We start from the raw sequence: 21,213 nt of genomic DNA on the forward strand, positions 1-21,213 counted from the left end.
CACTGAGATTTCACTGTTTAGTAAGGCTATGCCTTAAGATTCCCACTCTTTACAATTTCTCCCAAGTCCTATTACATATGTAAGCTCCACAAGCAAAGCAGTTACATTGACGCTCAGAAAGAAAACGTTTTTTCTCCTTTCACTTTTGCCATATGCTCTGAGCAAATCTGTACAACATAGCTGTTAAAATGCTGAGAGACACCACACCTTGCTGACAAGTGCTGCAGACAGTGAGCCTAGAGACAAGATATAGATTTATCTAGGAGAAAATCTCTTTTGAATCAGTATACTTATTCGGATTCCAAGCTCTGTAACGAGAAGTAAGAAAGACCTTATTTTATTCACCCTGGTATTCCTCAGTTTAATCATCTTTTGATATTATACTGCCACTACACCCAGCTCTTGTAGTCTGAAAGAATCAAGACAGAGACCATATTCCATAAGACTAGCTTTTTATGTAAGAATGATTATCAACTGTATAAAAGACATATCGTTTAAGTATTAAATAAGGCTTACCTTTTAACGTCAATCCATTATCTGCGACTCCGTCACTTAGGTTTTTCCTGACTACATTCTTTACGTCTTCCAAAGCTTGAGGTGCCAGTGGTGTATTAAAACAAATTCTCTAACAAAAAAATACAAAAAGAGCATGTTAGGACCACTGGCTACTAAGCTGGGCAAACAGCATGTCCCGTATGAAATACAGCCTTAAATGTTCTGATAAGCTAGTAAAGGACAATCCAATTTCTTAGTGGAAATAAGGGTGTACAAACTTTATTTTATTTTTAAATACAAGCATTGGAGTTTGTTCATTTAAGTAGATTTTTTTAAATTTTGCTCTTGGACTAAAATTTGAACAATGGTTAGAAATAAAATTAATACCATTACAGTTTTTACAGATCCACTCTTTCACGCTGCACTTGAGACTTTAATATTTAGACTTGATCCCCTTATAATTCACCTTACTACTGTTCCTTCAAAAACAATCACTTGTTCTTCTAGAATTATATAGTTCAACTATTGAGCATGGTGAAAAAATAAGCAAACGAGTTACCTGAAAGAAGTTGAGCTCTGCATCATTGAGAGTACCATCATTATCCTGATCAGAAATTCTAAAAATGCGAGTGAGTGCTTTAATACAGGCAGGTTTCATCTAAGGAATAAAACAAAGTTCAGTATCTTTCTAGGCTTGCATATAAAAAGATTACACTGAATGACATCGGGCAGCTCAACCACATTAAAACAAATACTAGCCTTCATTTTTCATTTTTAGAATAGACACATTCATACACACATACATAAAAACAAAAAGCAAGAGGAAACAAAATCCTGATCTAGCAAATTTATATCCATACATTTAAAGCAATTATTCCACATTAAATGTCTTTCTATTCAACTAGTAGAATAGCCTCAAGCTCTTCACAAGCTGAAGGTGGCACCACTTAGTTATTTAAAAAAAAAAAAAAATCAGTTCTCTAAATTCCATCTTATTACTACAGAAAGCTTTAAAAAAAAACCCAACTGAATGATTTTTTTTTTCCCAAACATTTTTTGGTGGGGAAAAAAAAAGACCTTGCAATCCCAGTGCCTTGCAAAAATAAATGGCTCTAGAACTACAGTCAACTCTTTCTAAACAAGCATGCTACCTCTATTCACTATTTCAACTATGGCTTCAGAAGGCTTCAAACATCAAATACTGAAAATCTTCACAGGGCTCATTCATCTACCAGGCAAAGCATTGATCATATGGACTATCTCTATGACAAAAGAATTGCTGGGATACCTTCCGAGTGAAGGAAAACAGACAGTGGTAATTCTCTCCCAACAACTACAGTGATGACGGACTCTTCTCTTCACAGGGATCACACAGATTGCATAGAGATTGGTTTTGGAAAACCAAAAAGATTTCAGCACAACAATTTTATCACAACATTACTAACTCACAAAGATGATTCTGATGGAAGAAATCAAAACAGGATTATTCTCTGGTTCTCTACTTAACAAAGTATTTATGATTGAAGCAACCTTCCTACTGACCAATACTACATGGGGGTTATGTTTAGCGATTTTATTTGTATTTGCCCACGAAATTAATGTTTTTCAAAAAACCCATATTCCTCCATAATGCTCTGAGCTAACTACCTGTGATACTTAAAAAACCAGCCACATCACTTGTTTCTTATCCCTTTTGCCAAAGTCTCACAAGATGCTCAGAAAAGTTCTTTCCCTTAAATCAGGCCAAGTCTGGAGTAGTTTCCCTGAAATAAATAGAGTTACTGTGAAATGTATATCTAAAGGAGAACGGAATTGAACACATGATTTTGTTCACATTACATTGGGTTTAAAGTCACTACCAAAGCTTCTCATTTTACTTAGCAATTCACATGAACAACAAAAAACTGTCTTCATTGCTTTGAATGAAGATGACAGACAGATCGGATTAATGCAACACAAAACAATCACCATGGTCCTGGAATATAACGCTTGACATTTGGAGGTGAGGTGGTGGTAACACAACACACTAAGAAATGCAAAATCCACTGAAAAGAAAATAGCAGGAAAGCGATTAACTCCCCCCTCCCCCCCATTTGTTCTTAGAATCTATGTATAAATACCTCTTTCTCCTCTGGGCAATAAAGAGGACCTGTAGGATGTAGAACAGCTTTCTGTGCATAATAAAATAGCTCAGATATATTCTTCAAGTTTTTGGCTGAACACTGAAAGAGAAATCCTTATATTGATTAGCTAGTCTCTTGACTACTGGGTGGTTTCTTCTGAAATTTAAGCAAGCATCAAACTTTTAAAGATCTAGCCCCCTCTTGTGGGTACAGTGCTGTTTTGGAAAAAAAGACAGCCAGCCCCTGTAACTGTTCAGTAATTAATAAAGGAAGTCTCACTACAATTTGCTGTCATACCAATAACAGATAAACCAAAAAGTTGTATCTACTTTGGAAAAAAAAAAAAAGGACAAAAAAAAAAAAAAGGCATAGCCACACATATAAATTCCATTTTTAATACTTGCAGACACCTGTCTGGCTTAATATTAAATTGTAAACATGTGCTAAAGGCAAGAATGTGAGGAGGCTCTAAATATTAGAAGAATTTGACAGTAACATTTGATTATACAATAGCGTAACCTTCTCTAAAGAAAAATAACATATAAACTCACCATGATAATGACTTATATTTGAATATTTTACTTTGAATGAAAAAAAATCACCTTTTCTATCAAAAAGTTGCCATACATGCTTGGCAAGAATGTATTTTTTGTTACTCATTCTAACTTCAGAAAGTCTTGCATACCTCTACACATGTTTCTATCTCTGTATATTGATTCATAATGGGAAGGATAGTTTCCATACTGCTATATTCCACTAGATCAGACTTGTTTCCAACTAATATAAGAGGCAGCCTGAAAACAAAAAAAGGTTAAGAGCTTTAAAGACAGAGGGATAAAAAGATCTGTCTTAATTTGGCATCCTACCTCCCACCAGAAGCCATTCTATTATTTTCATGACATAATTAAATATCACTGGCAGCCAATAGGCAAAACTAAATGAGAGCAGTTTTAAGTAAATTGTTTTGATATACACTTAGACAGAAATGGATTTCTTGTTGATACTACAAAACAACACACAGTTAAACACAAAAGTAACTGATCATATTATTATTATACAAAACCAGCACCAGTAGAAAATGTATACAGACCATGTAGCCAAAACTAGTTATACCATAACAAATATAAACACACCTGGTAAAAGCTGCCCATGAAATTCAAAATAATTGCTGGCATATGTAACAGACCTACATACTTTAAATGTCTTGTTGCTTGGACTTCTTATATAAACTTTAAGTTTAGAATTTGATTTTCTTAAACAATTAACATCCTCAACACTGTCCATTGACACCCATCGATGTGCAGCCTAATTCACACTTCTCATCTTTACTTATGCACCTGCTATCTTTGTCTGTCCTTTCATTGATGAGAGGAATCCATCGACTTGTTACCTAAAGCGGGGTTAAAAACAAACATGAAAAATACATTTTCAAATTTAATATGACTGAACTGTTAACAAGTTCAACTACAACTGCTACTGCTTCTTTCCCAAGAAGACACATATTTACCCTCAAAGGAGGAAACAAATAAACACTGGAGTTGATTAATGAGCAACTTTCTCAGATGACTGAAATGACTGAAAACTCAGATGTTGAAGTGGACCAGAAGCAATAATACATCTGTACGTTCTCTTAACCACTTGATCTCAAACACCATCTTATGCATTTTAAATGTCTAATTCAATTTTCAGCTTGCCAACAATTAACAGTGCACAAGTTACATCTCAAACAATAACTGGATAAAATGTGTTACCATACCTTATCAATAGAATTCTTGTTGTTAACAGCATATACTATACAAATCACATTTGCCTAAAATGAAAAGAAAGGAAAGGCATGGAATTCCACTGTTTAGAGTCCCTAGAGCAACAGAGACAATTAAGAACTACATGTAACAACGTCAGAGTAAGAACATTAGTCAAAAGCTGTCCCTGACTTGTTTAAGCTACTTGTAGCCTGACAACAGCTTAAACCAAATAATTTATATGTTGAGAAGCATGTCTTGCAGTGTGACATTCACAGCTTTGCCTGCAGAGAGACCTATGCTACCAAGAAATCTAAACGGAAGAATCATAATTTGCAGCCTCCACTCAAGTACCGAACTAAATGCCAGAAATGGAACACAACACTGTGACAGACCGTACAGAAAATGTGCAAAGGTGCTCAGAAAGAACTGAAAATAGGAAACAGAAGGAATTATAAAATTACCAACAATCCCCTGCTATTCATAAATGCAATAGCACAACATGACAGGAAGAACCAAAACTGATCTTTCCAGGGCAGGATTATTTCTTTACAAAAACTGTCAGTCCCTTGGCCTACTGATTAAAAGATATTTAGGTTCTGTCCTTTCCCTTGGAAGCACAAAGCTTAAGCTCAATTCACCAACACAGTGGCAGTACCTACTTTTCTTAAATAGAGGAATGTTTACTATAGCACAGGGCACAAAAAAAAACAAAATGAAATGCCAAGCAAGAAAAAGCAAGAGAGGCTAGTTGTTTTGGTTTTTTTCCAATTCAAACTGAAGCCCATCTAATGCAGAGAACTTAAAAGGAAAGATTCTCCAAAAGCAGAAACTATTTTCTAGTAAACACTAAAATATACTTACCTGTGATATTTCATGGTAAAGCTGCTCATCACTTTGCTCTGCTTCTGCATTCAATAGAATAAGCCATTCATTAATACTAAACATTTTTGTGAACAAAACTGAAAAACGTAAGTAACTGAACTAGGGTATTTCATAATGCTCATAAGACAGCCTTGCGAAAGCTCTTGTTATTTAAACATTTTTTAAGAAAATGCACTAAAGAGCGCTTCTACTGTAACAATAATGAAACTGATCTATTAACTTGCAAGACAGAAACAGGCTGTTGCACACAAGTTTTTTAGCAGCTATTTTAAAGAGGAATAATTACATTTGTAGACAGGTTCTCTCTGGAATGAGTCATAGTTTGCATCCCCCTACATTTATCAACAGCCCCTTCTTGGGATAATAAGTAGCAACATTGTTCTATAATGTAAACTTTTACAACAGGAGATGGCATATGTTAGTTTTATTGCAGTGTCGATTTTTTTTAGTGAGACCAAGCTTCTGTTAACCAAATCTATGAAACACTTCATCCAACAGAAAGAAAAACTCACTCCGCATAAATTTAAGCTCAAGTCCAATAAAAAAATACACATTATTTCTTTGTTCCAAATAGGTAAACACACCAAAGATATTTCCTCAGCAGTGGTGGGAGAGAGAAGACAGGAAGGTATTTGCTAACATGGCCTAATTCTTGGCTTCTATTATAAATGGCAGAAGGATTTTTCTAGCTGTGCAATAGTTGCATATATTTATGATAGCATATGAACCTTGATACTGAGCCTATTGATCCATTCAGCAAGGTCAAGGAGATCAGAATTTATCAAAAACAAAAATATAAAATATGAAACTGACACAAAAGGATAAGGTGTCCAAACTTAGAAATTTAGAAAGACATAGAATATAAGCTATGTAAAGTCTCCTGCATCTTAGTAGATTCTTCACTGAAAGAAAGAAAAATAGTTTTGAATTCCATGAAAGTACCCACCTTTGTCTGAACCTGTAAATACGTCCGTCACAGAAAGAATATTAACTTCACTGGAATACTGCTACGACTGTCTTTCATGGAAGTACCAACAGCAGTTAACGTTAGGCTTTGAATTAGTAGGACCAGCCAGCATCATCTGATTTAGTTTTATCCCATGAGTTTCTACTTAATATAGTCTTTTCCTACATGTAGCTTTGGTCCCATACCAGTATGACTTTTAAAGAGGCTATTGATTTAGATAAACAATTCCACACCAAATCAGTCAAACAGTAACAGTATTGTGTAGTCCTTACCTGAATAATCCACTATGTGGGTTGGCACTCTTTCAGGGGTGACATCAGCTGGAATGGTGATTTCTTCAGCTCGTGGTGGAACCTTGTTGTAAAGAAACAGCAAGAAAAAGCCTTTAAAGATAATCCAGAAAATCCAGATGGCCAAAAAAATTCATGTACTATAATACACCCGCCAATTAGTCAGCTTTAAATAGAACAACTTCTTAGTAGTTCAAGTACTTTGGGGGTTTTTTTTTGCAATGTACTGAAAGTCACTACTACTTTCTCATTCTTTGTTAGTCTAATTACTGAATAAGGAACTTCCTGCATGCTTTGCAAGAAAGCAATGTTGTTAAGGGATTCAATGAATGCTTCTATAAAACTCAAATCCACTATACCCAACCACCTATAGAGAACTATCATAATAGTGAAAACTATAAACAAAACCTGAACTGCAATTTACTTTAAACAAAAATGTCATATAAATAAAAGTTCTAAAATTTGGGGGTTATCAAATTCAACCAATTACTACAAAGGGCTACACATTCTTTAGCAGGAGAGTAACATCAGAGTTAGCATGCCATTATTGACAAATTAAATACTGTTTAATCTATGTTTAAATGTTTTAATTTTTGCACAAGATATCCTGATCCTACTCCCACTGAAATCAGTACAAGAACTACCCCTGCAAACACTGCATGAGTTGTTAAAAAGAAAAAAATATTCAAGATAGAGCAAACAAGCATGACAGACAAAATACAAGTCTCAATTTTTACATAATCATAACCTGACAAGTTCCTTGCTTCTGACAGAGTGCTAAACATTAAGTTCAGAAAAGCCTGCAAAGCAAAACATGATAGTAATAAAAAGCGTGTTCTGCAAAATACTGTAAACTAGCTATGATTGTTGGCCATATTTTCCAGAGAACACTAATCCATATTCAGGAAGAATCAACTTAAACCTAACTTTAATGAAAACTTCCTGCACAGCTGTTTATTGCCTTTTACCATGAACTTTCATGATACTTTTGTTTTCTTTTAATAAAAAAAGGAAAAAAGAAAAGCCAATCACCGGAAGAATGGTTCTTTGTAGAGCTTCAGGCTCTGCTTACATCTTCATCGAGAATGATTACTGATAATACCCAGTATATTAAACGCTATTTCAAAGTCTGAAAGGTCTGTTACACACACCCATACAGCTCCAATCTGCATGACTGACCTGCAGGAACATGTGTCTTTCAGCAGTTTATATAGGATGCAGTAATTCTTTTTTTTTAAGTTATTTATGTAATTTTAGGAAGATTTTGTGTTATATAAAAATGATGCTTTTTCTCTCAACATGAGTTTAGAGAAATATTCTAGATTATACAGCAGGAAGAAGCTTAGAAGTGAATAGAGGCTTATAATTCACTAAATACATCAACAACCAACCTGTCAAAGGAATGGGTCCCTGAGCAGTTTAAGAACAAACAGAAACGGGAGCTCCTTTTCACCTGCAAGGCTGGGAACTAAATTCCATTATGTTAACAATCTAATCTTGACTCATGAACTGTGGGAACCTACTGATTTGCATTAAACACTGCACAGTGTAGATTCAAAGAGCAGCACATGACGTCTATTTTAAGACTTGTGATCAGAAGAAATAAACATTCATGTTTAGATGTAAAAAGCTTAACTATTTGCAGCAGCAGCAGTTCTTTTTATGGCATAAAGAGAACTATGTGCTGTTTTTTTAAAGGAATAAAATGTAGAAGTAGCTTTACTTTTATTCTGGAAGAAAGCAGGAAGAGTTTTCGGCATTTTTTACTTCAAAAGAGTCAGGAAAACATTCTTCAAAAATAGAAATAAAGGAATGTCTCGCTTAGTCACAAAAAATGGCTAAGTATAAGTTACACAACGTGACTTTTTAATTCCTCATTCTTATTCATTTTTCAATCTACTTGCTCTTTAAATACAACACTCAAAAAAAATGAGGGTCTTGCCTCTTTCAGCACCTTCCCATTTATGAGTCTCTAATGTTGAAATATGCAGCCAGTTATGACCAGTTTCAGCTGCTTAAAAGAACCCTAACATTCCTCAGATATCAAAAAAATTAGTTTAATTAACCACGTGAAAAACAAGAAAGGAACTTAGATAAAATTTAAATTCCTAATCTTCATGCAGAGGTATATTTAAACTAACCTACATCACGCTTCCAGAAGTCATCATTGCAATTTTAGACTTTTTTTTTTTTTTTCTAAATAGGAAACATTATTTTAAAGCAGAGCCTATTAACTTATGCTTTGAAAAAAAATATATAACAGGATAGAAATAAAATATAGAAAACAAATAAGGATGCTCTACCTCTTCTGGAAATTCTTCACTGACAAGAGACATAATTAGTGATGTCTTCCCAACTCTGGCTGCAAAAGCATTAAAAACAGAGATTAGATAATTTGGTTTTGCTACACTCAATCGTTGCACTGCATCTTAACATGGGAAGTATTTTTAAAACATTTTCCAGCTGACCATGGTAAAGGCTTTTTATCTGTTGTTTAAACACACTAAATACGGATGACAGCAATTCTCTCATAATTCTTTTATTGTAAAACCTTAGGATCCATTTCACACTTCTGCATTTCATCCAGAAGGGAATCAAATCCTGCTCTGTCTTACACAAAAGAATTAGCAGGTTTTAACATTAATACAGAACACTTAAGCAAACAAACAAAAATTCAAAACAAACTGGAAATGCATTAATACAACTTAATAAATAGAAACAAAGAAAGCACACAGAAAGGTATTTAGGAATTAACTATTTTTATAGTACTCTTGATAGGATGATTGTGCTTCAGTCTTAAACTACCACGGGTAAGAGCTCTACCATCAATGGACAAAGACTCCACAACCTAGTTTGACTACTTTGAAAGTGCAAGAGCATGATGTCCTTGATACAAATGAGCTGTTGCCCACAAAACTTGAAAAAAAATCCAAACCAACAACCCTTCTAAAGTCACAGTTTTCTTAATCCAAGAAGAATATCATCTCTGCTTCCGTATTCAACTGTATTCAATCAAATAAATGACTCGGTTTACTTGCAAACTTCAGAGTTTTGATCTCCCAGTTGGATTGCTTGGCTTTGAGAATCTTTAATGTAACCATTTAAAATTAAGAGTTGGTAACTTTTCTCAGGGTTCCCCTCTCTCTAAAACCCTTCACTTGTCAACTTCCTGCTCCTTTGAAAGCCTTGCAAGACTATTACTGTTTTATTTGTTTTCAAGACATTTCTTAAAAAACAAGATGTTCAGATTCAAATATTATCCGGGATTGTGTATTTCTGACAGCCCTCAATTCAAGTAAAAAACTATTTCATCCTGGCCGTATATCATCTTCGCTAGCATGCATGTTTTACCAACCAAGATATTGCTCGCAATCAGTTAGAGCCTGCATCACTCTTCCTACTGAGAACATAAAACGTCATCAGTTGACAGAAGTTGTTTTGCTGATATCACTGCATTTACACTTGTCTATTTAATTGTACATAATTCTGAATACAGGAGGAAGAAGAAGAGATTAAATTGTAAGACTGATTGGTTTTGTGCAGAAAATGGTATCACTGAACTGATGATCTAGTCAAAACACATTGAACTTACCCAAGTCTATTTTTGGTATAGTAACAAAGGGCCTTCTGACATCCAGGAATAAAAGCTTCTCTGCATCACGGTAAGTTAAAGAGTGGTTATTACAAAATTATGAAAAGCAAAGAAAAAGGTATCCTGCGGAGGAGAAGACTTTTGTTTTCCTTAGGGAGAACAGCTGCAAATTTTTCACCAATGGTATTAGCTGGAGAGCAGCAAGATGCAGGTTTCTTAACAGCAATATGGTTGTGTTTTCGTAAAAGACACTCATATGAACTAAAACCATAATTTACGCTGCCAGGTGTCCTTCTGCATAAACTACATCTTACGTTTCATCCTGACAGAATCAAAGGAACTTTAAAAGCTCTCCTATTTTCATAGGTAAGTACTTTCCTGATAGGCAAGTAGAGTTATTAGATAATTACTGAAAACGGTACAGCATATTTTGCATCTGACCAAGTCAGCTTTAATTTGAAATGGGTGACAAAACATGTTGGCTTTGAGACACAGAACCTCATTTCATTAATGTTACATGACTGAAAATAGAAGATTATGGACTGCTGGTTGGTAAAGATGCTCAGTATTTATAAGCTTCTGATATACTTCCAAGTGTTCTAGAGTTGTTTTTTATGAAAATCCATAGGTTGAAGTGTAGAGATTTGGTTTATTTTGCTTGAATCTAGGTCAACCATTTGCCTTTCCAATTCTGTTTATAGTCTTAGAAATAACAGCTTAAACAATATCGGCTGGCTAGGATGCAGAAAACAGCACAGCACTTTGTGATAATTAACTTATCTTCTTCCTCCTATATAAGTCTTTTAGGTCATGCTGCATAAAATAACATGTGAACATATTCTGAAAATTCTTGGCTATTAAAAATTTATGCTTGCACCCTGGATATTTGGACCAAACCAACCTTAAACCTAAAATGTAAACCATTAGGGATTAAAAAGGCTGTGTTTTGGAACAGGCTTACAAGAAGACCTCTTCCTTTCAGAGTCTGAACCTGACGGTCTGCTGTTATCATCTAACAAGTATTACATGGTCTAGACTAACTCGTGGTTTCAGACTAATTAATATAAAACACATGTATACAAACCAGTACTAACAGTGTAACTGGCAAGTTTTACTGATTTGTAAAACAAATTTCTCCCTTCTGTTTGTTACAATTCCAACAAAAATATAAAGATGCTCATAATCTCTCATGTGTGCTATGTACTATATGTTGCTACATTTAAGAGAACTGTATCTTTGGAATTTTCAGTTGGACACATTGTGAACTTAGTTGCCAAATCAAAGCACCTGTTACACCCGTACTGAAACCACTGTACAGAGCCAGTTCAGAACACACCATTGCCAGAGAAAGTAAGGTAAGTTAGGCATATCTTCTGAAGAGGAATTCAACTGTGTATTCAAATGCACAAATACATTTTTATATAAACTGAGTCTTGTAAAACTAACCAAATACAAGCTTAATGAGTTAACTCTTCCTGCACAGTACCATAGTCATAGAGGATCTTTCTAGGCAGTACAGACAGAGCCAACCTGCACTATAAAATAACTGCATGAACTGTACTAGAAATATATATGAGGCATTCAGTTCTCAGGAAAGCTTTTTTAGTAGTACTACATTCTTAGTATAATTAGGTGATTTCACTAATAACACTTGGTAATTACTCTGCATTCTTTTCCTGTGAGGAACTTAAGCACACTTTACAAACTAACAAAACAGAAGCTCCTTGCTGCTATTTGCATCAGTAAGAAGCTGTATCTTTGAAAGCCTAGCCACTTATTTGGGTACCTCAGTGTGAACTTAAGGACATAATTCTAGAAACATATGAAAAAACACAGATCCACTATAACTCTGGCATGCATATAAATGCGTGCTGTTTATTCAAGGTCATACAGTAAGCTAATGGCAGAAGCAGGGATCTGGCTCCCTGGCCCTGTCCTAGCCACAGGTCTGCAACACGCGACCGATAACTGCCTGGAGCACATCTGGCCACTGATTTCCAAACTCAGTAAATAAGAAAGATTTAAGTTTGGTTTCCACAAAAAAAAAAAAAAGGGTTTAAACAGGACGTGGCCAAACACAGGGCAAGAATTTCAGCCCAGTTTCATCTCCAGGGACGTCCAAGAAGCACACCAGCTCCTCCAACTGACTTCCATGCTGCGAGCTCGCTGTCCAGCAAAGGGAGGCGAGAAGCCGGGAGCTCCCGGCCGAGCGCAGGCACAGGCTCCCGGGCCGCCGGCGCGTCCCTCCCGCCGCCGCAGTCAAGCACGGAGCGGCCACGGAGCTCCCAACCCCGACCTCTGCCAGCCACGCAGGGCCGGGGCTCCCCTCCTCCGCCGGCCGCCCTGAGCCGGGCTCACCGCCCCGAGGCGAAGGAGCCCGGGCGGGGATGCGGGACCCCCCGCCCCGCAGCACCAGGGCGATCTGACAGCCGGCGGCACGGCGACAGCGGCTCACCCTCAGCCCCGCGGCCCCCGCCCCGCCCTGCCCCGCAGCCTCGGCCCCCGCCCTGCCCCGGGGCCGGCCCGGCCCCTCCCGCACTCACGTTCTCCCACCAGCAGGATCCTCACGTCCTTCTTCATGGCCCCGCTCCCTGGCCCCGCCGCGGGGCGGCTCACATCGGGCTCGGCGGGGTAAGCGGAGCCGCTGTGGCCTGGGATTCCCTCACGCCGCGACCCCCCCGCCGCCGAGCGGGCAGCCTACGGCGCCTCGCGAGGGACAGACGAGGGAGCGGCGGCCCGCGCGCCTGCGTGCGGCTGCGCGAGGCGCTCGAGGCCGCGCGCCGCCCTGAGGCGATTTGCGCCGCCGTCCCTCAGAGCCCGGGCGGGAAAGGCCGCGGGCAGCGGCCGGTGGGCGCCCGTCCCGCTGCCGGGGGAGTTCTGCCCTGGGCCTCCCTGCCACGGTGACTCGGTTTTCTGCCATTAAGGAGCCATGATGCAGATTTCACGCTCTGCAATGAAACAGTGCTGGCTGCAGCGGCACGCCAGCCAAGCGAGCGCGTCCCACGCACAGGAACACATCAGAAGCAAGACAAGGCTCTCCCTTTCAAACTGTGTGGTAATTTATGATCCAAACCATAACAAATTGCTGCTCCTGGGCAGTACGGCGCAACTTGTATGTGGAAAATTAGAGGTGCCCAGTGAGTTCATCGTGCTGTTGCCATTCTTTTTCCAGATGGACCAGGAAAGGACACCTCAGTCCTAACGAGGCAGCAGCATTAGCTAGGCATTACGCTGCTGGCAACGCTGAGAGCAAGCTACCCCGGTCTTGTAGAAGTTGATACACACACCTCTGGGATCTTACAAATGTGCATTTAGTCCAAAGTGCTTTGTTCAGTGACAGCCAAGGAGAGTAACCTTGAAGATTACCAGCAGTTCTGTCAATGATTTTAAAAGCCATGGAGCTCTGTTCGGCTAAATGAGCTAGTTGAATCCCACATGCTTTATTCACATTAAACTTCTTAGTTTGTTCATTCTGGAATGCCACTGTCTTCCTGAAAAAGCTTTTGCTTCTTGGGAACTCTGTTTTCAGTTTGCCTGCATGAAGCAGTGGTCCTCTCAGAAATTCAGTGGTCAGTAGGTTTTGCAGGACCTCAGCTCTGGCCCCTTCACCCCACACAGGCAACAGGGGCCTCCCTACAGCCAGAAAGATGCAACAAACAAGGGCAAAAACATTGCCTGTACGCTGTCAAGGAAACTCATACAACCTCTTGTTTCCTCAGGCTCCCTGGCAAGAAAAGATGGTCCCTTCCATGACACAGTCCTGTTTGCTGGCTCTTTAAAAGAGCAACAAAGTGACCGCATGACTTATTAGCTCATACAAACACATTTGAAAACATCCGCTTCCAAAACCATTCCCGTGGTCACACCACCACCAGGACTGACAGCCCTTTGTCCTGGGCAAGGCTAAAACAAGATATGGTGCCAGTGAGACGGTGTTCTTCGGGGAGACCTCCCTGAAGTGTCAGGTCCTCAAATACAAAGCCTATTTCCTGTAGTTTAGTACCTACTCTCAAGATTTTCATGCATGAGATCAGTTTTTACTGATGATAATCACGCATTACTGATCTCATTCTTGCCCTCTGAGCATTCCTTACTCAATCAGATCTTTCTAAAGAAAGCTGACTTGACAGAATGAAATGGTATCGCCTGGTCTCATACAATTTTTGGATCTGTGTAGGAGAATGAGGTCCATGGAAGGGCTTATCCCCAACCTCAGAGCTTCCTTGGCACATTCCTTCCTAGGAATATCCTGGGACTATTTAAAGCTGCTTAAGAAATCCAGCTCACTCCAACAGGGATGGTTACCACCTTTAGCATATACTGGAATTGCTTTAATGAAGTATGGCTACATCAGAGCACAGCATGAAGAATAGCAGCGCAGAGAAAGTATCAGTTGCTGATTTCCAGGAAAGTCTGGGTAGCTCTACACTAAATTCCTGTGTAAATTCCTGTGCTAAACACTACAGAAGCTCTGCAGTCATAGCCAAAATTGTCACTTTTCTGAACAGGCTTTACCTCCCGTTTGTATGACTTATAGTTAAAGATCCATTTCTTTCTAGACTATATAGCCAGAAAGCAGGGTAAAGAGGATTTGAGGTATTGATTTCAAATGTATGCAAAAGCATTTCTTTGTCAGTGATGGAGTAAAATGACACGGTCTTCTTTTGTAGCTCCAGGAAAACTCCAACCTTCGATGGTTTATCCTTGTGCAATAACGTTTCTTGATTCCTGTGCCATGCTGACAGCTGCTTTTTGGGACCTAGCCATTCTATACACCAGGAATGCTCCGTTCTTCCTAATTTGTCCCTTTTACCAATCATTTCATGAGCAACTCCAACAGCCCATCCGTCACTGTCCTTAGTAATTACTTCCCAGTAGTGGCACCCAGTAGAGAAGCTCTGCGAACACATCACTTGGCTGATGCAGAATCTGTTGGGCGATGGCTCATAATGAGTTGGGTAGCTGGAAACCATTACTTTCCTGTTCTGAGCTGTGATTGCTAAGCGCTCATATACTCTTGTGAGATCAAAAGTCACATCATCTGCCCCTAGAAGAGAGAAAGGAAAATATTCTCACCTGCAGGCAACAAGACGACAGATCATCTCAATATTTACATGCATCCCAAATAACAGTGGATGTGCATCCCTACTCAGGAACAGAAATGAAAAGCAATGATCATACAATAAACGTGAATCAAAGTTCAATCCTGCAAATCAGCAAGAATCCTCAACCAAACACTAACAACTGTATCCTGAGCGTACTGAAACATCTAACAGGCACAAGTGCATAAATATCCATGACAGACTCATGCACTCCAGTGGGAAGGTGAAGGTACTTGGCACCCTACAGGATGGATCTTGTTCCTAACCACAACCTTACAAAAAATTACCCTTCTGCCAATAATAAATGGGATGCTTACCTTAATAAAATTTACAGTCATCTGTTCACTGGGACATGTTCTTGCACGTTTTATCAGCAAAAACATTTGGTTTGTGTTTTAAGCTACAGCTGTAGTAGTGTGTTGACTGTAAATTTTTTTCTGTAAAAATGATGCAGAATTCAGACAACAAAGGGAGGCATTACAGCTTAACACAGCAGAGATCAGTAAGGTGCAGTAACTGCCCATACACCAACTCAGGCTCTGCAGCCAGCACGAGCTACAACACAGCTGACAGACCTCCGGGAAACAGGTTTCTTATCCTTTTTATCTTGCATATGCCGTCAGGTATAGTATTGCATTACGGTGCAGTAACGGATTAATTAATGGGAACTTCATTGTGTTTCTATGCTTCAGGTAAACAGTCAGATCTCCTGCTGATGTTTGTCAGTAGTTTTCTTCAGCAAATCCACAGCCTCAGTCACTTGAATATTGTTATTGAAGAGTCACGCTGGCTTGCATACTTACACTGAGAAAACTGGCTTGAAATCATTGTTTCTGGATTTTTAGCTGCAGATTCTGGAGATGATGAGCAGACCTTTGTCTCCTGATGTAAGTCTGGAGGTTGCACTAAATATGAAAAAAATTAAACTGTTAAGGCACTTCTTCAAAATGTAAATAGGAAGTATTTATGCCTCTAAAGGAAAACATACGTAAAATAAACCTAGCTGGTGGTTAAAGTACAAAACAAAGAGCTGCTCTTTTGATTTTATAAATTATCAAAGGATGTGTAGGCAAACATTTTTATCCAAAATTAACAAAACACCGTATGCTGCTGCCCTAAGTGTTGTCAGAAGGGAGCAGTCAGAGAGTTAGACGGGTAAAGCAGTCGGATCTCACTATGCAGATAAGACAGTTTCTGTCATAAAAGTGTTTATGGTGTTCTTAATTTTTTTCTGAGTATCATGTCTTTCTTGCGTTACTTGCACGTGCATTTCATAAGCACAAAGTAATTTTTTACTCTAATTGCTGACCAAAAAGCCTGACATTCAGCCCTACAGCTTTAAGGGCTGCTTCTATGACATCGTAGTGCATATTTACAAGACTCACTTGCAGACACTTCCTAGTATAGTTACGTAATACATCGGCTTCAACACAAAAGCTGTCCTTAAAAGTTCCTGCCCCACACCTCTGCTCACCGATTCCTCAGATTTGCCAGTAAAAACGACTGTGGAGCAAAGCTGTAAACTCAGTTGCTGAAATGATCAAGATAAGGAAAACCCTGAGGTAAAAATATGAATAAGTATCTGGGTTTTTTGAGAACCAGTGCTTGAAAAAGGCAGGTGATATTGGAAAGGGTGGGAAGGGGAGGATTGTCCCCCAGTGGCAGTGGGGTTTTAGGTCAGTCTTAAGTTGCTCTCAAAAACACTCAGTGGTCTTTCTACAGCAGAGAGACGGTGCTGGGAGGAGAACTCCATAGCAAAGGCATACCAGATCTAAAGCTTTGCTTAGACCCAGCTTTTGGTGGGAGGTAATTGTATGTCTGCTCTTAGCAAAGACTTTGCTGTTACATTACTCTATATTTAGAAAAAAATGTTTAAATGGATTATGTTTCATTCTCCATTACTGATCTGCATGTCAGGCAGTTCTTTTCTTTTGGGCTCCCATGAAAGAAGTATAAAGTAATCATGTTGTCTCCAAAACTGCAAGGGGTTTTATAATAATTGCACACATGCACACTTGTTTTCTCTGAAGTTTTTGGTTTGTTTTCCAAAGTTGCAGACCTACCTGTTGGCAAGAACAGTTCTTTCACACAAATCTTTAGTGTGGGGTCAAAGTAGCGTCAAATTACAGCGGTCCAAGCCCCCATGCAAGGGACTGAGTTGAGGGAGGTCACGTGGAGGACCTTGCTAGATCCAGTCCCTCTAAAAAAGATTTCAAAATAAGGAAAACTCACCTGGTGGGAACTGCCGCGCGTACTTCTCCAAAAGTAAAATTTCCAACTCTCTCTTAAGATCTTCTACAGCACTTTTGACAACATTAAGCTTCTCATCAAGTGTAATTTTATTCATTGTTGAAGGTGAGCCTTTGTACCTATGTCTCTCAGGTAAGTTACTCTAATAATGACATAAAAGAATCAAGGAGAAGATGTAAACAATAGCAGCTATTTCATCTAGGATATCAGATTATATTATAAAGCTAGAGTAGAAAAACAGCAGCGATCTCTCTAAAATCTTATTCTTTGTATTGAGAGCTTCCTTTGTAGGATAGTTATCTGAGAGAACTAACCTGAAATCTTACAGAAAATATGAAAAGATAGTTTATTCTTAATAAAAAATAGAATACTTTGTTTTCCCCAAGAAAACTAAGAATGGGACTATTTTTTCTTATATATATATTACAATTTCCTTAAGTATACATACGTATACACAAACCTTCTCTTTTTAAATGTTCTGCTTGTTCTAGAACCCAAACCAAAAGTTTAAAATCATAGAATCATAGAATCATAGAGTCGTTAAGGTTGGAAAAGACCGTTAAGATCATCGAGTCCAACCGTTAACCTATCACTGCCAAGTCCATCACTATACCATGTCCTCAATGTGTATCAGTATGCGATCTAGCATAAAATACCCACAAAAGGGTAAGCTTCATTTCCCTAAATTTAGAAATTGTGGAAATCTACATCTAAGCTTGTCCTCTTAGTCTGCCTTTATAGTCTGTGGAAAGAAACAGGCCTTTTGAAGGCTTGATTAGTCTCCTTTGCAGGTAGGCGTCTCGAGTAGGGCAGATGACTCACGCTCTAAAAGTACCCATTTCTCTTCACTGCCTATAACGGGCCTCTGGATCAGATATAAATACGCAGTTGCACGAGGTGAATTCCCCTGTAGGCCCCTGGGCCTTGGCCCTGGAAGTCCACTGCTGTCTCCTGGCACGCTCACACCCAGCGAGCCCCACTCCAACTCCCTGCTAGCTAATTTGCATCATTGGGATTGTTGTTTTCAACATCGAAACGGGCTCTGCAGAATTTAAAGTGCTTTAACTGCCTCTTTTGAGAGCCCTTGACATATTTTCCCCAAGAAAGTTGTTAGAAAGTACTTAATAACTTTGTGAGTTCTTTAACTTGCATACATATGTGCATATACGTATTCTGGAAAACAGGAAGATAATAAAGGATCTTATCTTAACCTTAGATTTGACTCAGGACTGGATTTAAGCAATGCAGTCCCCACTTCAGCTGACCAACGTCCTTGGAACAAATCCAGTTCTCAGCTGCATCCCCAGCCTACGCCTTTTTTAGTACTTTTTCCCTCTGAATTTCTCACTCCAAACTTTCCCTGGTAACAGCAACATCTGTGGATTGGTATCATTGTCTCCAGTGAGAATAGTGCAGCGGGGACCTGACAGTGCTCCGTAGATGCTCAGCTATCCGAGACATCTAGCTTAAGAGTTTCTACTCATATTCTGCCACTTCATTTCATCACTTACCATTTGGGCTCTGATGTCTGTGACCTTGTTCCCCTCGATACAGAGCTGGTGAATAGTCTCTTCAATTTTCTGTTCAGCTGCTTTTTGCTCTTGTGTAATGAACATCAGTGTGTTTCTCTCCTGTCTTTCAACATATTCCTTCATGCAACAGAAATCTTTAGTAATCTGGCTTTTGATCCGAGATGCATATTCCTGAAAGGCAGAAAACATGGAGTTCATTGTGTTGTTAGAAAAGATGTGTGGAATATGAGAACCTACTGCCCCATCTAACGTGCTCTTTGACTGACCCCTGCAGACCAGAAACAGCTACCTTTATTCAAAGGAATAAAATATATTTGACACTATCCTGCATTACCTGCAATGAGATTTTGGGCATGTTAAGGATCTTGACTATTTTATGGTCAGCAGTCTTGGCCTGACAACTTAGAAAGATCAATATCCCCTCTTTATGATTTGCATTTTGCATTTAAGCATTTCAGAAACATTCAGGCTACTCCTGGAGTAGGCAGAAAAAGGCAACGGTGCACAACTCCAGTGGCCGTCGTGCCAGCCAAGACAGGAGTTAGTACAGCTGGTGCCATAGTTCATTCTCGTCAATAAAAACAGAGCTGTGACGGCAACAGAAGGAAACAAAAAGGCGGATTCCTGCTCTGGGCTGGAAGGCGACGCTGGAGTCGATCACGCCTCCCGGTGGCAGTGGCAACAGAAGCGAACTGCAGGCGGTGAATGTACAGTGTGTACCTTCGCTTCACTGAGATCTTTCCTCAAGAGGCGGATGGTCTCTGCAGGCATTTCTAGTTGCTTGGAGATGTCCCATATCTCTTCCTCCTTTAAAGTGACACATTGGACCATTTATCTACATAACCCTCGAAGAAAGCATGACTAGGTTAAGCAGCAGGATAATAAAAATCGCTACATCATTGACATCAGTTAAGCACTGGACTGGTTGAGAAGGGGCCTGGAAAATACAATTAATTCTGAGTGGGAAAAGTCACAATGAAGTCAACATGCAACAGTCATCAATTACGTGCTCAGATATAATTGTGAGCTTTAGCCCTTTGCTCGACTGCAGACTGAAGACGACTTTTTAGATACATATGTGCTAAAATAACGAAGGTCAATAGATTTTCCTCATCTCCTCCAAGTTTGGGAGTTATTTTAAGCAGAGATCGAGATAACGAACCAGTCCCATTTTGTGCCATTCAGCTGGGTGGAGCTGTAGCACTGTATAATAATGTTACGTGTCCTTTCAGGAGCCTCTAATGCTCTATTGGTGCAATAAACAACACCCAGCACAAAGAACAGTTATTACTATCGTACATCAGCTGAATACATACAGCTATTAGTTCTCCTAATTCAGCTATGCAGTCCTCAATGGATCAGACACCACCAGTGAACCCCAGACACTGCTACAGCTAAACCTGTCTGCTCAACACACACGATATTGTCACGACAATGCTCATATTAGCACGTGAGATACAAAGCGGGGGGGGGGGGGGGGGAGCGAAAAGAAAGATAAAGTTAACTCAGTCCTAGCCATGTCCCCACGTTCATGACCCTGGTGAAATATTTAGAATTGTGGCCGGAGTTGTCCCGGGGTTGTGCCGGGCTGTCCCGGGGTTGTGCCGGGCTGTGCCGGGCTGTGCCGGGGTGCCGCGGGGAGGAGCCCCGGGCCGCCTCCGGCCGTACCTTCTCCCCAGGTCGCTGCCCCGCCGCGCTCCGGTCGTTGCAGGCAACAGCTCCGGAGGGGGTCGGTTCATCCTGTGTTTCCAACTCTTCTTCCTTTTCCTCCTGCGGGATTAGGCTCACCAAAGCGGCCAGCTCCCGGTTGGGCCGCAGGTCCTTCAGCTCGAAGCCGTCCCGGCAGAGCGGGCAGCCGGCGCGCTGCCTCCCCTTGCAGTACGCGACGATGCAGGGCCGGCAGAAGCTGTGGCCGCAGCCCCTCAGCCGCACCGGCTCCCTGAAGTACTGCAGGCAGCAAGCGCACCGCAGCTCCACGGCGGCCTGCAGCCGCTCGAGGTCGACAGCAGCAGCCATGGCCCGGCCCGGGGCGGAGCGGCTCGGCCCAGTTTCGTTTCCCCCGGACGCCTCCTCCCGCCTCCCGCGGGGTCGCTCCCGCGGAGGGCGCTGCGGGATGGGGCCGTCTGCAGGGCTGTGCCCCGCCGCCGGCCTGCGCCCCGCTGCTCTGCTGGGGCGGCTCGGCCCGGGAGCTCCCCGCGCCAGCCAGAAAGCCCGGTACCGGCCCGGCCCCTCCTC

At 40.3% G+C, this 21,213-nt stretch overlaps 2 protein-coding genes across 4 annotated transcripts in view; both read right to left on the reverse strand.

Annotated features, from left to right (window-relative positions):
• Window positions 1-14,245, reverse strand: part of RHOT1 (ras homolog family member T1) — a 29,055-nt gene extending 14,810 nt beyond the window's left edge. Inside the window, exons 1-10 of one of the 3 annotated variants that reach the window (XM_087751316.1) lie at window positions 12,638-14,245; window positions 8,806-8,864; window positions 6,485-6,566; window positions 5,225-5,268; window positions 4,375-4,428; window positions 3,956-4,008; window positions 3,304-3,412; window positions 2,616-2,717; window positions 1,055-1,153; window positions 517-625 (exon numbers count right to left, since the gene is read on the reverse strand). In XM_087751316.1, coding sequence (XP_087607442.1) covers window positions 517-625; window positions 1,055-1,153; window positions 2,616-2,717; window positions 3,304-3,412; window positions 3,956-4,008; window positions 4,375-4,428; window positions 5,225-5,268; window positions 6,485-6,566; window positions 8,806-8,864; window positions 12,638-12,674 — 748 coding nt within the window. In that variant the 5' untranslated portion in view covers window positions 12,675-14,245. The remainder of the gene's footprint in view (window positions 1-516; window positions 626-1,054; window positions 1,154-2,615; window positions 2,718-3,303; window positions 3,413-3,955; window positions 4,009-4,374; window positions 4,429-5,224; window positions 5,269-6,484; window positions 6,567-8,805; window positions 8,865-12,637) is intronic. The other 2 variants (XM_087751317.1, XM_087751318.1) reach the window with 2 other exon arrangements.
• Window positions 14,246-14,390: 145 nt separating this feature from the next.
• Window positions 14,391-21,012, reverse strand: RNF135 (ring finger protein 135). The gene is made up of 6 exons (XM_087751319.1): window positions 20,647-21,012; window positions 19,699-19,785; window positions 18,958-19,149; window positions 17,429-17,588; window positions 16,000-16,101; window positions 14,391-15,141 (listed from the first exon to the last, which is right to left on the reverse strand). Exons 1-6 carry the CDS (start codon window positions 20,992-20,994, stop codon window positions 14,606-14,608), a joined length of 1,425 nt encoding a protein of 474 aa, XP_087607445.1. The 5' UTR covers window positions 20,995-21,012; the 3' UTR covers window positions 14,391-14,605.
• Window positions 21,013-21,213: the final 201 nt, after the last annotated feature.

The sequence above is a fragment of the Nipponia nippon genome, unplaced genomic scaffold (assembly GCF_047370975.1).
Source record: "Nipponia nippon isolate SJK-2023a ecotype South Korea unplaced genomic scaffold, ASM4737097v1 scaffold_14, whole genome shotgun sequence".
Classification (NCBI taxonomy): Eukaryota; Metazoa; Chordata; class Aves; order Pelecaniformes; family Threskiornithidae; genus Nipponia; species Nipponia nippon.